Genomic DNA, 12,661 nt, shown 5'->3' with positions numbered 1-12,661 from the left:
GTGCCATGCTCAGTGCTTATATGTGGGTGACTTGATCAGGGCATATCTCTTGGTAATTATAACTCAAGATTTAATTATTTATGTGCAGAGAAATGCCAGTCTTTACCTAAAGTTCAATCTCCAGCATTCCATGTCAGGGCCATGGGCATCTTTGGGATGAATCAACTAATACTGAAAAACCTTAACCCACTCTTGTTTGTAAAAAACTTGAACTGGAGATGTGATGATTCCCATTAAAATACTTGAAAGCTGCATAAGAGAAGCAGGCTTTTAAAGCTATGATTAATGAAGTCAGTTCAGTGCTATTTATAAGAACTTCTCAGGGTGAGAAATTTTGAACACACACAGGAGAAGCTGTATATAATAGAAAGAAGTTGTAAGAGTTTTCCTTTTGTAAGTAAATGGACCTTTATTGATTATGCTTTCTCTATGAGTATTGTCAAAGTCCCACAGCATAACCTCCTAACTTCCTTCAAAAGAGCTGCCTTGAAAGCATTTGGCAAGATATATGTAAACATTCTTAAGGAATTATCAGTGGGTGTCAGGGAGGTTCAAATGCACTAGAATAAATATTTGGAAGGAGACAATGGGATGCATTTACATGTAAACTTTAAATAGTATGAGGACATTTTAATATCTCAAAAAGAATTCATCTTGAGTTCTCTGTGCTTCATTCTTTTATAGCTGATGGAGAAAGTTCTCCTGCCTACCCATTAAACACTTAGAATGCCATGTAAATTGAAATAATTTTTAAAATAATTCAAAGAGTAGTATTCTTCTCATAAAATACTTAAGAAGAAGAAATGGGTAACTCAAGAAGCAATCCTGCTATTATTTTGCTAAATTTAATTTAATTAATTAATTTAATTGTAGGGTTGTGGTTTTAAGGGCTAGATGGGGCTTCAGATGCAAAGTAGTTCAATCTTCCCTTTTTAGATCTGAGGAAACTGAGGCTCAGTGAGTTTAAAGAGATTGCCCCAAATCAAATACCAAAGTGTTCTTGAATCCAACGCCAATCCATTAGACCACATTGCCTCCCTGCAAAGATTGATTCCTTATAGTTATAGTGGAAAGGCATTTAAGGGATTAACAATTGCTTTTGGATGAGATTGGATACTACAAATGGAGGTTAGGAATGTGGAAAGCCGGCTCTTGTGTGCTCATATTTACTTTTAGGAACTTAATAGCTAGCATTTATGTAGCATTTACAGTGTGCCAGGTACAGAATTGTTGGGAACATTAAATGGGATTTTTATAAAGCCCTTACACAGTGCCTGAAACATAGGAAATAGGTGCTGGCTTCCTTAGTTCTTTTCTGTATGTAGATGCTGACATTGATTTATAAACTATATTTTCATTGGGCATATTATCATCTACATGTCTTGTCTCCTACATTAGAATGTAAGCTCACTAGAAACAAGGATTGTTTCATTCATTTTATGGGTAGCCTCATTGAGTACTACAATGCCGAGTATATAACAAGTGTTTAATAAATACTTGCTTTTTTAGTAATTGAAGATATATCACAGTCATTTGAAGTAATCAAGCATATTTAAGTTAAGCATGAGAAAAATCTGAGACTCACCTTCAAATGGACTTAAAAGATTGAAGAGCTTCACGATGGATCAGTGGCACAGTGAATAGAGTGGCAAGTTTATGTTTAGGAAGATGCATCCTTGTGAGTTCAAATATAACTTCAGACACTTATTGGCTGTGTGACCCTGGTTAAATGTCTTAACTTTGTTTGCCTCAGTTTCCTCACCTGTAAAATAAAAAAGAGAGAAGGGAATGGCTAACAACTCCAGTATCTTTGCCAAAAAACTCCAAATGGGGTCACAAAAACCAGACACAACTAAAAATCAACTAAACAACAAAAGAATTGAAGGGCAATTAGATTTCTAATTAATCCCAGATGACAGACTGGGAGCAAGAGTGGAATTTTGCAAAGAGGCAAATTTAGTAATATTGTAATTTCTTCAGCTTACCCCTCTGAGGTAAATTTCCTTCTCATCATAGTTATAGACTATATTTAAGTGTATTTATTTTCTTTCAGCACCTACCTGAGTGCCTTTATAATCTCTTCTTTGAAAGCAAGATTGCCAATAAAGGGACCAGAAATTTTCATTCATTCTCTGACCAGTAGGGTTGGTGCTACGTGTCCATAGGCCTTCAGGTTTCAATTTTTCATGATTGACTTTTGCACTGAGGTTTCCTTCCTTTTGTACCTATTCCAGATCTTGAATGTTTCCTGACTAGCCCAACTTAACTTCAATTTTAAAGGTTGCCTTTATGATAGACTCATTTATGCTTCCAAAATATTATGTTTTATGTAAGTAAATCCTGCTTCTAACAGCATCATCTGAAAGGAAAGATAGGATAGAGAATATATATTTTTTTAATTTTTTCTTTCCCCTACTCAGAGGAAACTCTGCTCTTCTTTTGGGTATGTCATTTCTGTTTGGCAAAGTAATGCAACTGCTAGGGTTCCCTTATCTATTTTTCATTGTCAGTCTTCATAAAAATTGTATAGAGTGCGGCCATTAGGATTGATCTGCCACAGCTTGATCTCTTACGTGACATTACCTTAGGAGCTCATAAAGCTTGTACTTACACACAAAGGCAGCTTTTCTTAGTAGCCTGTGGGTGTTTAAAAAAATAGACCTCAGGATTGGATTTGGGGACTTATTGGTCTTGTTCAGAAATGTTATATACCTTTTATTTTAGGTTATAAACCTCAAGTGGAGCTGTGCAACCGGACTAGCATATCCAAAAAAAAAAAGTCCTGTCGCAAAAAAAGTGAAGTTTAGCATCCATCTAAATATTACCCAGACTCCATTTAGTCACTCAGTGTACATTGTTTTCTTATTAGGCTCCCAGCCCGAGCAAGTGGTCTTTCTTTCCTTGTGATGTTCCTTGGTACGTCAATTCTGTCCTTTTAAAGGAAAGAGAAAAGGAAACTTCAAAAGAAAAACAAAACAAAACGAGACATCTCCCACAGATTAGAAAGGGCTTTGAAAGGATACCATTAGGTTTTTATTATGGGTCAGTTTGTATTTTATAGCAAAATATCTCCATTCTTGAAGTTTCCTTTATGTATTTCGTGAAAATGAGCCCGCAACTAACCTGTCACATCTGATTGCTAATTCATAGTTTTCTTTTAAATAGTTTTATTTGCAACCAGGGAAAGGTATGTTGCTAGATGAGGCTGTTCATCCATCCACTGGGGGATGGCTACGAAATTGTGTTGATACAGGATTGTGAAGGAGTACTATTGTGCTATAAAAAACAATGAGCTGGATGATTTCAGAAAAAGCTAGAAAGACATATGAAATGATGCAGAATGAAATAAGCAGAACCAGGAGAATGTTTTACCCAAAAACAGCAGTTTTGTACAATGATCAACTATGAAAGACTTCACTATTCTCAGCAATTCAATGGTCCTGTGACAATTCTGAAGGATTTATGACAAAGAATGCTATCCCTTTTCAGAGAAAAAAACTGTTGGAGTCAGAATGCTAAAAGTATACTATTTTTCATTTTCATTTATCTCTATTTTTATTTGGGATTTTGGTATTATCTGAGTATTCTCTCACAAAAATGAACAATGAGGAAATATATTTTGTATAATCATACATATATAACCTAAATCAAATTACTTACCATCTCAGGGATGTGGGGAATGAGAGGGGGAGAAAATTTGGGTCTTCTAATTTTGGAAAAAGTACATTGAAAATTATTATCATATGTAATTGGGAAAATATTTTTTAAAAAAGACTATAGGTAGCTCACTTTTTTCATGTGAGCAGTCAGAAGGCAAAGGGCTTGAGTCTTACTCATAGTCTGTGTGGCATCTTTAGTCATTATTGAAATTATTATAAGCAAGGGGATTTTTAATTTCAGATTTTGACCATATTTTGTATCAAGGAAGAAGGGGTATTAAGAAAAGTCATTGGCTTTTGGGTTTTATAACAGGCTTTGGGTTATGGGTCTTTGCTCCTGGGTACCAACTTCTTTTTTTTTAATTGAAAATTTTTATTTAATCAATTAATTTAGAATATTTCCATGGTTACATGATTCATGTTCTCCCCCCCCCCCCATAGCCAACTAGCCAACATGCAATTCCACTGGGTTTTACTTGTGTCATTGATCAAGAACTATTTCCATAGTATTGATAATTGAACTAGGGTCATCGTCTAGAGTCTACATCTCCAACCATATCCCCATCGACCCATGTGATCAAGCTGTTGTTTTTCTTCTGTGTTTCTACTCCCACAGTTCTTTCTCTGGAGGTGGTTATCATTCTTTCTCATCAGTCCCTCAGAATTGCCCTGGATCATTGCATTGCTGATAGTAGAGAAGTCTGTTATGTTCAGTTGTACCACAGTGTATCAGTCTCTGTATACAATGTTCTTCTGTTCCTTTCACTCTGCATTAGTTCCTGGAGGTTGTTCCAGTTCCCATGGAATTCCTCTACTTTATTATTCCTTTGAGCACAATAGTATTCCATCACCAACATATACCACAATTTGTTCAGCCATTCCCCAATTAAAGGGCATCCCCTCATTTTCCAATTTTTTTGCCTGGGTACCAACTTCTAAAGAGAATGTTTCCTTTCCATGGACTCTATTATCTCTGTGCTTTGTATCTCGAGGCTTCTCCATGGACTTTCTGAAGGATAGACACACTTCCCTCTCTCAATGTAGACACAATCATGTACACAATTGGACAATCTCTTGGAAACGTTTGTTCTGCTCCCAACTATCTCCTCTCTTGGTGAAAAAATCACTAGTTAAAACTAATTTGTGTGGTTTAATGAAAAGAAAAATGATTAGGGAGTCTGCAAACAACATTCCATTTTAAGCTTCCTCCAAGAGTAGCTTTGTTTCCTGTAACAAATCCCTTTATTTTATAGGGTCTTTTCTTTACCCAAGCTGTGATTTCTTGGGTAGTGCCAATGAAGAATCTTTTTACTAATAAAGATCTGAAAGTGATCTGCCTTTTATAATCTTAGAGAGTTGCCTCGGGGCATTGAGAGATTAAAGGAATTACCCAGGCAGTGACTGCCTAGACAGCTCCTGGCTTCTCTCTTTCCTTCAAGTCTCTGTTGAAGACTCACTTTAAGGAAGAACCTTTTCCCAGTCCTCCCTAATCTCACTACCTTCCCTCTAAGAAATTGTCTCAAGTTTACTGTCTGTGTTTTGCTTGGATGGTGCATTGGCTAGAGGGATGGACCTGGAATCAAGAAGACTTCCCCAGTTAAATCTGATATTCAGATGCATACTGTCTGTATGACCCTGGGCAAGTCATTAACCCTGTTTGCCTCAGTTTCCCCATCTGCAAAATAAACCGGAGAAAGAAATAGCAATCCACTCTAGTATTTTTGTCAAGAAAACCCCAAATGGTGGCAGGAAGAGTCATATAAAAGAAATGATTGAACATCTCATTGGTAAGTGGCTGCCTGTATGTTGCTCCCTCAAAGGCTATGATCTCCTTGAGAGCAAGGACAGTTTTCTCTTACTTTATGTCCCCAGAGCTTAACAAAGTGTCAGGCACATAATAGTCTCTTAAATGCTTACTGATTTGATGATTGATTAGAAGGGGATCTTGAACCCCAAACGCATTGCTTTCAAGACTAGGGCTCTACCCACTAAGTTATACTGAGAAACTGAACTACTTTTACAGTCTTGATGGAGAACTTAACTCAGATTTTCAGATTTTATAAACACTAACTCAGTCATCTGCTCATTTTTCAGGTCAGAGGGGCCTAGCAAGACTTTTTTTCTGAAATTTTGGGCTTGTGGAAATATGGGCTACATCAATTTCCTCAATCCAGGAATGTCAAAATAATCCAAGAACAATAATTTTTGTCCTCTTCTCTCTTAACCTGACCGAAAGGAGTAAATAACAGTTTTCATTCTATGTAAATGCTTTCCTCTTTTGGTTTTGTTCCAACATATAGGCATGTCTCCATGATATTAAAAAAATTGGAATCTGAGTTTCAAAATGCTTATTCCCAGTCGGCTAACACTTCAAAGTCCTCAAATCATATTCAGAGTTTTGTCATATCATCAGCTGCTTTTCCTGAAATAGAGTCAATTGTTCCTACCTGATGCAATAAAGACTATAAACCAAATTATTATTTTATGTTATTGGTACCTCCATAAGTAATTTGTCAATTTACACTTTGGAATCAGATTGTCACCAAAGGAGACATGATTTTATTCAGCTTTTTTTTTTTTACACTTAGACATTTTTATTAAAACTAAATAATGAAAAAAACATTCTTCACTGGATCCATTACAATAATTATGATAATTAGACTAATAAAGCCCTTCAATATTTCCAGAACATCTTTTTCACAACAACCTTGTGGAGTAAGAAAGCATTATTACTCAGCGTTGTTATTCCTACTCCATAGCTGAAGACACTAAGGTTTAGAGTAAAGAATGTTCCCAAGTTTCAATAGGTAATAAACTGGGATTTAAAGCCTAGTTATTTAATAGCTAGCATTCATATAGTACTTTAAAATTGACAAAGCACTTTATACATATTCAATCCTTACTACAACCCTGTGAGGTGGTACTAGTATTATCCCCATTTTAGAGATGAAGAAACTGAGACAGATACTTGCTTAAATTCACAAAGCTATTAAGAATCTGAGCCAGGATTGGAACTCAGGTCTTCCTGACTCCAGGACTTTTGCTCAATTCACTTAATCATATAGCTGCCTTTTTACAGCTGTAATTAATTTCATTATTTGCCAAAATTTGACACAATATATTTTTTCTCTGGCAGCAAGGTGGGTACAATGGTTGGAGTATTAGGCTTGAAGCGAGGAAGACTCATCTTCCCAAGTCCAAGTCTAGCCTTAGACATTTATTAGCTGTGTGACCCTAGACAAGTCACTTACCTGTTTGCTTTAGTTTCCTCATATGTAAAATGAATTGGAGAAGAATATGGAAAATATCTCCAATATCTTTGCCAAGAAAATCCCAAATAGTATCATGAAGAGTCAGGCATGATTGAAAAACAATTGAAATGAATTCTTATTTTTCTAGAATTCCTAGGATTTCAAGAATATAAATTTCTTACATACTACAATTCTAAACCAACTTGGTTACTCCCTTTTACCACCCCTACCCACTACAATCATATATACCAGGCCTCCTGTCTAATCTTATTGATGCAGTGCAAAGAGCCCAAGATTTAAGTTCAGTGCCCCAGAGTTCAAATCCTAACTCTTCTTCCAACATGGCTTTAGGCTCATCTTTCTCATTTGTAAAGTGAAAGGGTTATTCGAAATATTTTCCAGGTCATCTTCTTTCTGTAAATTAAACCCTACTTTTTCCTGTTACTTTGCCCTTCCTTTTTTGTCTCTTCCCTAATTTGCCACAATTTTCCCAATGTATTTCTGTAGTATTAAATTTTTTCATGTTGGAAATTCTACATAGTTCACCATAAACCTGTCATACATAATTAATAAATAAAATAAAAGTTAAAAAAGATAAATCTTATAAAGAACATTAAATCTTACTGAATTTAAAAGAAATATGTGGTACAAAATAATGAGATATTTTTTCCTCCTTATCAAAATATCAAGAAGAACCAGAAACTAGAAGCAGTGAGCAGGGATGCTCTCTCATTTCACTGAAGGGAATTTTATTGACAAAATGTTGTTTTTCAGTTTGTTCTTTTCAATTAAATATATAGGCAGAAAAATCTAGAAATACTTTCCTTTGACATGTTCTTCTTTAGGAAAGCAAACAACTTCTGGGGATCTACTGATAAATATAAACATTATTTAGAATTATATTGAAGCCAGTGACCTAGGTTTATAGTAGATTCCAGGTTTTGTTTCCACAATCAAGGAAGATATAAGAGGAAGGCATGAGCCCTAGAGCTTTTATTATTATTTATTATTATAGTATTTATTTATATATTAATATTTATTTATATTATCTATTTTATTATACTGTTTGTTTTATTATTTTTGATATATTAATATATAATATCTTATATTACCTTTGGATTTATGGAAGCATGAATAAGCAAATAGAAAGGATATGTATTTTCAGTAACACAGGGAACTTCAAGTGTGGATATTCTCTGTACCAGTGCAAACCAGAATCCTTCTGTAACTTAGCAGCTAAATTCTAGAACAACACGGGGTGCCTAGAGGTTCATAGTTTTAGCTCTCAGAAGGCATTGAGTTCAATCCTCCTTGTTTTCATCCAAAAAATCAAACAAAAACCCTGAGACTCAATTAGATTGTACATTTCTTGAGATCAAGAACTTTTTTCACTTCTTTTTGTATTCCCTGGAACATATTAGATGTTTAATAAGTGTTGAATTCCACATAAATCACTCCCTTTATCAAAATGGGGAAAAAAACAATCTATTCTGACTCTTCTTTAAAATAATAATGGAGTTATTTTTTAAAATCCCATTTATTGGCCTGGTAATTTCCTCTAATTTCTGCAAAAATTCCTCTAAATTTGCCCAGTCTTTATCAGACACATAAACATGAAATTGTCTTTGTAGGAGAATAGGTTCATGGGACTTTAGATCTAGAGCTAGAATCAACTCCTTTTTGTTACAGATGAGAAAACTGAGGTCTAGGAAGATTCCATGACTGGCCCATTTACTATATCATTTATTTTATTTTATATTCCTCATTATTATTATCACCATTATTATATTATATATAATCTAAATTATATCACACTATTTATTTACAGGCATGATTTCCACCCAGGTTCTCGGGTTCCAATCAGTCAATAAATATATATGAAGAGCTTACTATGTGACAAATACTGGGCTAAATAAGCATTGGGGTTAAAAAAAGAGACAAAAGACAGTTCTTACCGTCAAGGGGTTTACAATATAATATTCCAAAAGCTAATGTTTACATTCTAAATTTGTTAGTTTTATTAACCATCCCCCAAGTAGGGCTAGAAATTAGAGGGAATTACCATTTGGCAAGATATAGTCTCTTTACTTTTTTAATTTGTAACAGAGGTCCCACGTTCTTCTCTATAAGTATCTGTGGCTCTCTCTGTCCTAACCAAGCTGGCTCTCCTAGAGAAGCCGACAGCTTGGCAAAAATCAGGAGCTGTAAGTTTCAGCTGAGGACTGCCAGTTATAAACCAAAGTTTCCACTGATTGTTTAGTGCTCTCATTTCAAAGATGGAGAACAACATCGTCAACTTTCGGAATTACATCTATCCATGGCAGCAGTTTTTATGAGGAGGATTAAATGCGGTCATTCAGTGGCTTTCAAACTTCACTTTTACATGGAGTGTTTTGACAGGAAATATTGCGCCTAATAGTTCATTCTCCAATAAAAACTTGGCTCTTTTGAATCATGTTGAGAAGAGGTTATCACTGTTTTGTTGATAAGAAAATCTGAATGCCTGATTATTTTTTTCAAAAACCAGTCTTCTTTCCATTTTTCAATATCCATCTGTTATTAAAAATCAAGTCAAGTTTAGTTTATAAGCATGTATTATTCAGGGAGGTGCTAAAATATAGAGATTTAAAGAAAAGTCAAAAAATATATATATGTGTGTGTGTATATATGTATGTGTATAAATATAAATATGTATAAATGTAATTTATATAATAAATATGTATAAATATATGTGGATAAATGTATAAATATGTATTTATAAATAATATATATGTATAATCCTTTCAAGTAGTTCATAGTCTGAAGGAAGAGACAGTATACCAAATACTGCATACAAACAGGATATAGACTGACTAAATTAGAGATAATCTCAGAGGGAAGAATAAGATTAAGGAGACCTGGGAAAGATTAATTTGAGCAACTAACTCATAAACTTGGAAAGACACCAAAGATGCCTTTCTATTTCCCATGAATACTACCAGTAATTTTTAAGCTTCTTTGACTCATTGATTTTTATTATCTGTTTATGGATTTGGGAATAAGTTCCAGACTTTATTTACCTAGTTTGTCCCTGTACCACCCTACAGGTGATGTTTCATTACAAGGTCCGGTGTTCATTAGAGAGCCGAGCAACAACATTTTCCCCGTTGGTTCCGAGGAGAAAAAAATTACTTTGAATTGTGAAGCTAAAGGCAACCCTTCACCTCATTACAGGTACAGTACTCAGTTCTGAACATCTGAATCAGTAATGCATTCATAGTTTGAACTGTAATTGGGCTTTCTTTGTAGTACATGAAAGCATGGCATGTCAGTGGTTGCCTGTATTTGTCTGTGATGCTGTAGCTTGACTTGTGATAAGTTTGTGTCTTTGCCAGTGCATGTCACTGGAACCTAATCCAATGTATAAAATTTTGATTTAATCCAAAGCTCCAGTCGAGTGAGTATTCCTTTTACAAAGGATTCATGATAGCTTGGGTCTAAATCCCCTGGAGCATTTGCAATATAATTTTTTTAATATGATTCACATTCAAGGTTCAGAAATGAATTTGTTGGGAACAGAAGGATGCCTATATCCATCTTGCCGTACTAAATACCTCTGGGACCCTATAACCTCCAAATCAAATGGCATAGGGAAGTGGCCTTGTCTTTGGCCCAAGAAAAATAAAATATTGTTTCCCAATCAAAACATAGTTATTAATGAAGGAATCTTTAAGTGCCCAGGCTATACAGAGGAAGTCTGATCAATGTTCATTGTGCTTTCTTCATCCTTTATATGCTTAAAGTTTTAAAAATGTATCTTTGAAGTCCAGGAGACAAGCAAATCTCACTAATTTTGGATGAACTGGTCAATAAGGAGGACAATTTATGATGAGGATAATTTATAAAAAGAGAATAATTTTTATTAATTTCAAACACTACATATAACTGGAGATAAGGTAGCCAAAGTGTTCTTAGAGGATGAACTTTGATGAATAGATAGAAATTATTTATAATTTATATATTTATTTTAAAATAAGTGGTAATAATAATGTATAAAATGGTGTTACATAATTACTAAAGGTCATTAACAAATAATATCTTACTCTATTGAATGAAAAGCATTTATTAAACTTAATTACTATGTGCTAAGCACCATGCTAAGTGCTAGGGATAGAAATACAAAGAGAGTCTCTGCCCTATAGGTCTTTTCAACCTAATAAAAGAGACAAAATATGAAAGGCATTGGCAGCCTCAGAAGGGAGTTATGGTCTGAAAAATAGCTAAGTAAGATAGTGAGTGAAAGTATAGGGCAGTCCTTTAAACACATCTTTTCTTTTCTTTTTTAAATTAACATTTAATTTTGATTTTTCTCAGTTTTTGTGAACAAAAAACTTTTAAATGCATTAAATTTTTTGTCTTTTCTTTTCTTTTATCCTCTTCCCTCCAAAAAGGCAAGCAATTTGATATAGATTATATATGTGTAGTCATGGAAAACATTTCCATATTATCCATGTTGTAAAAGAAAATGCAGCCACCCACTCCCCCCCCCAAAATTCCCAAGAATATTAAAGAAAGTTTAAAAAAACAATGCTTCAATCTGTGTTCAGACTCCATCAGTTTTTTCTCTGTAGGTGGATAGCATTTTCATCGTAAGTCCTTTGGAATTGTTTCCCATAATTATAGCTAAAATATTTAAGTCATTCACAACCAATCATCATACAATATAGCTCTTGTCATCTACAATGATTTCCTGCTTCTCCTCACTTCACTTCTTCAGTTAATACAAGTCTTCCTAGGCTTTTCTGAACTCATCATGTTCATCATTTTTTATACCACAAAAGTATTCTGTCATAATTATATACTACAATTGTTCATCCATTCCCTAGCTGATAGGTACCCCCTCAATTTCCAACTATTTTCCACCACAAAAAAGAGCTGCTGTAAATAATTTTGTATATATGGATCCTTTTACTTTTAAAAAAAATCTCTTTGTGGTATAGACTTAATAGTGGTATTGCTTGGTTAAATTGAAAGGACAGTTCTATAGCCCTTTGGGCAAAGTTCCAAATTTCTCTTTAAAATTCTTGGATCAGTTCACAATTTCACCAATAGTCCATTAGTATATCAATTTTCCTGCATCCTCTCCAACATTTGTCATTTTCTTTTTCTATCATATTATCCAATCAGATCTCTGTAAGTTTAGACCTCTGAATTGTTCTGATTTGCATGTCTCTAAAAGGGAGTTAGAACATTTTCATGTGACTATAGCTCACTTTAATTTCTTTTCTGAAAACTGCCTGTTCATATCCCTTGACCATTTATCAGTTGGAGGACTTGTATTCTTATAAATTTGACTGAATTCTCTGAATATTTAAGCAATGATGCCTTTACCAGAAAAAATTCTGTAATGTCCCCCCTCAAAGTTTTGTTTTCCTTCTAATATTTCTTGTTTTATATGTGTAAACTTTTTTGATATGACCAAATATTTATTTTATATGGTATTAATGCCTTCTGTCCCTTCTTTGCTCATAAATTCTTCCCTGATACATAAAATTGACAAGTAAAATATTGCATGCTCCCCTAATTTGCTTATGATATCACCTCTTATGTTTACATCATATCCCCATTTTGACCTTATCTTGGAAATCCTATTCTCTTATCCTTTCCCCTCCTACTTCTCCTTTGGGTAAGATAGATTTCTATACCCAACTCAATGTGTATATTATTCCCTTTCTGAGCCAATTCTGATGAGAATAAGGTTAAATGTTGCCT

The 12,661-nt window shown here is 34.2% G+C and overlaps 1 protein-coding gene across 2 annotated transcripts in view; it reads left to right on the top strand.

The window, feature by feature from the left end:
- CNTN3 (contactin 3) overlaps positions 1 to 12,661 on the top strand; it is a 453,041-nt gene that overhangs the window by 170,138 nt on the left and 270,242 nt on the right. For both annotated transcript variants that reach the window (XM_001373601.5, XM_056804435.1), the window contains one exon: positions 9,997 to 10,123. In XM_001373601.5, coding sequence (XP_001373638.4) covers positions 9,997 to 10,123 — 127 coding nt within the window. The remainder of the gene's footprint in view (positions 1 to 9,996; positions 10,124 to 12,661) is intronic.

This window comes from Monodelphis domestica, chromosome 7, assembly GCF_027887165.1.
Source record: "Monodelphis domestica isolate mMonDom1 chromosome 7, mMonDom1.pri, whole genome shotgun sequence".
Lineage (NCBI taxonomy): Eukaryota > Metazoa > Chordata > Mammalia > Didelphimorphia > Didelphidae > Monodelphis > Monodelphis domestica.
This window is presented reverse-complemented; position numbering and strand designations above follow the sequence as displayed.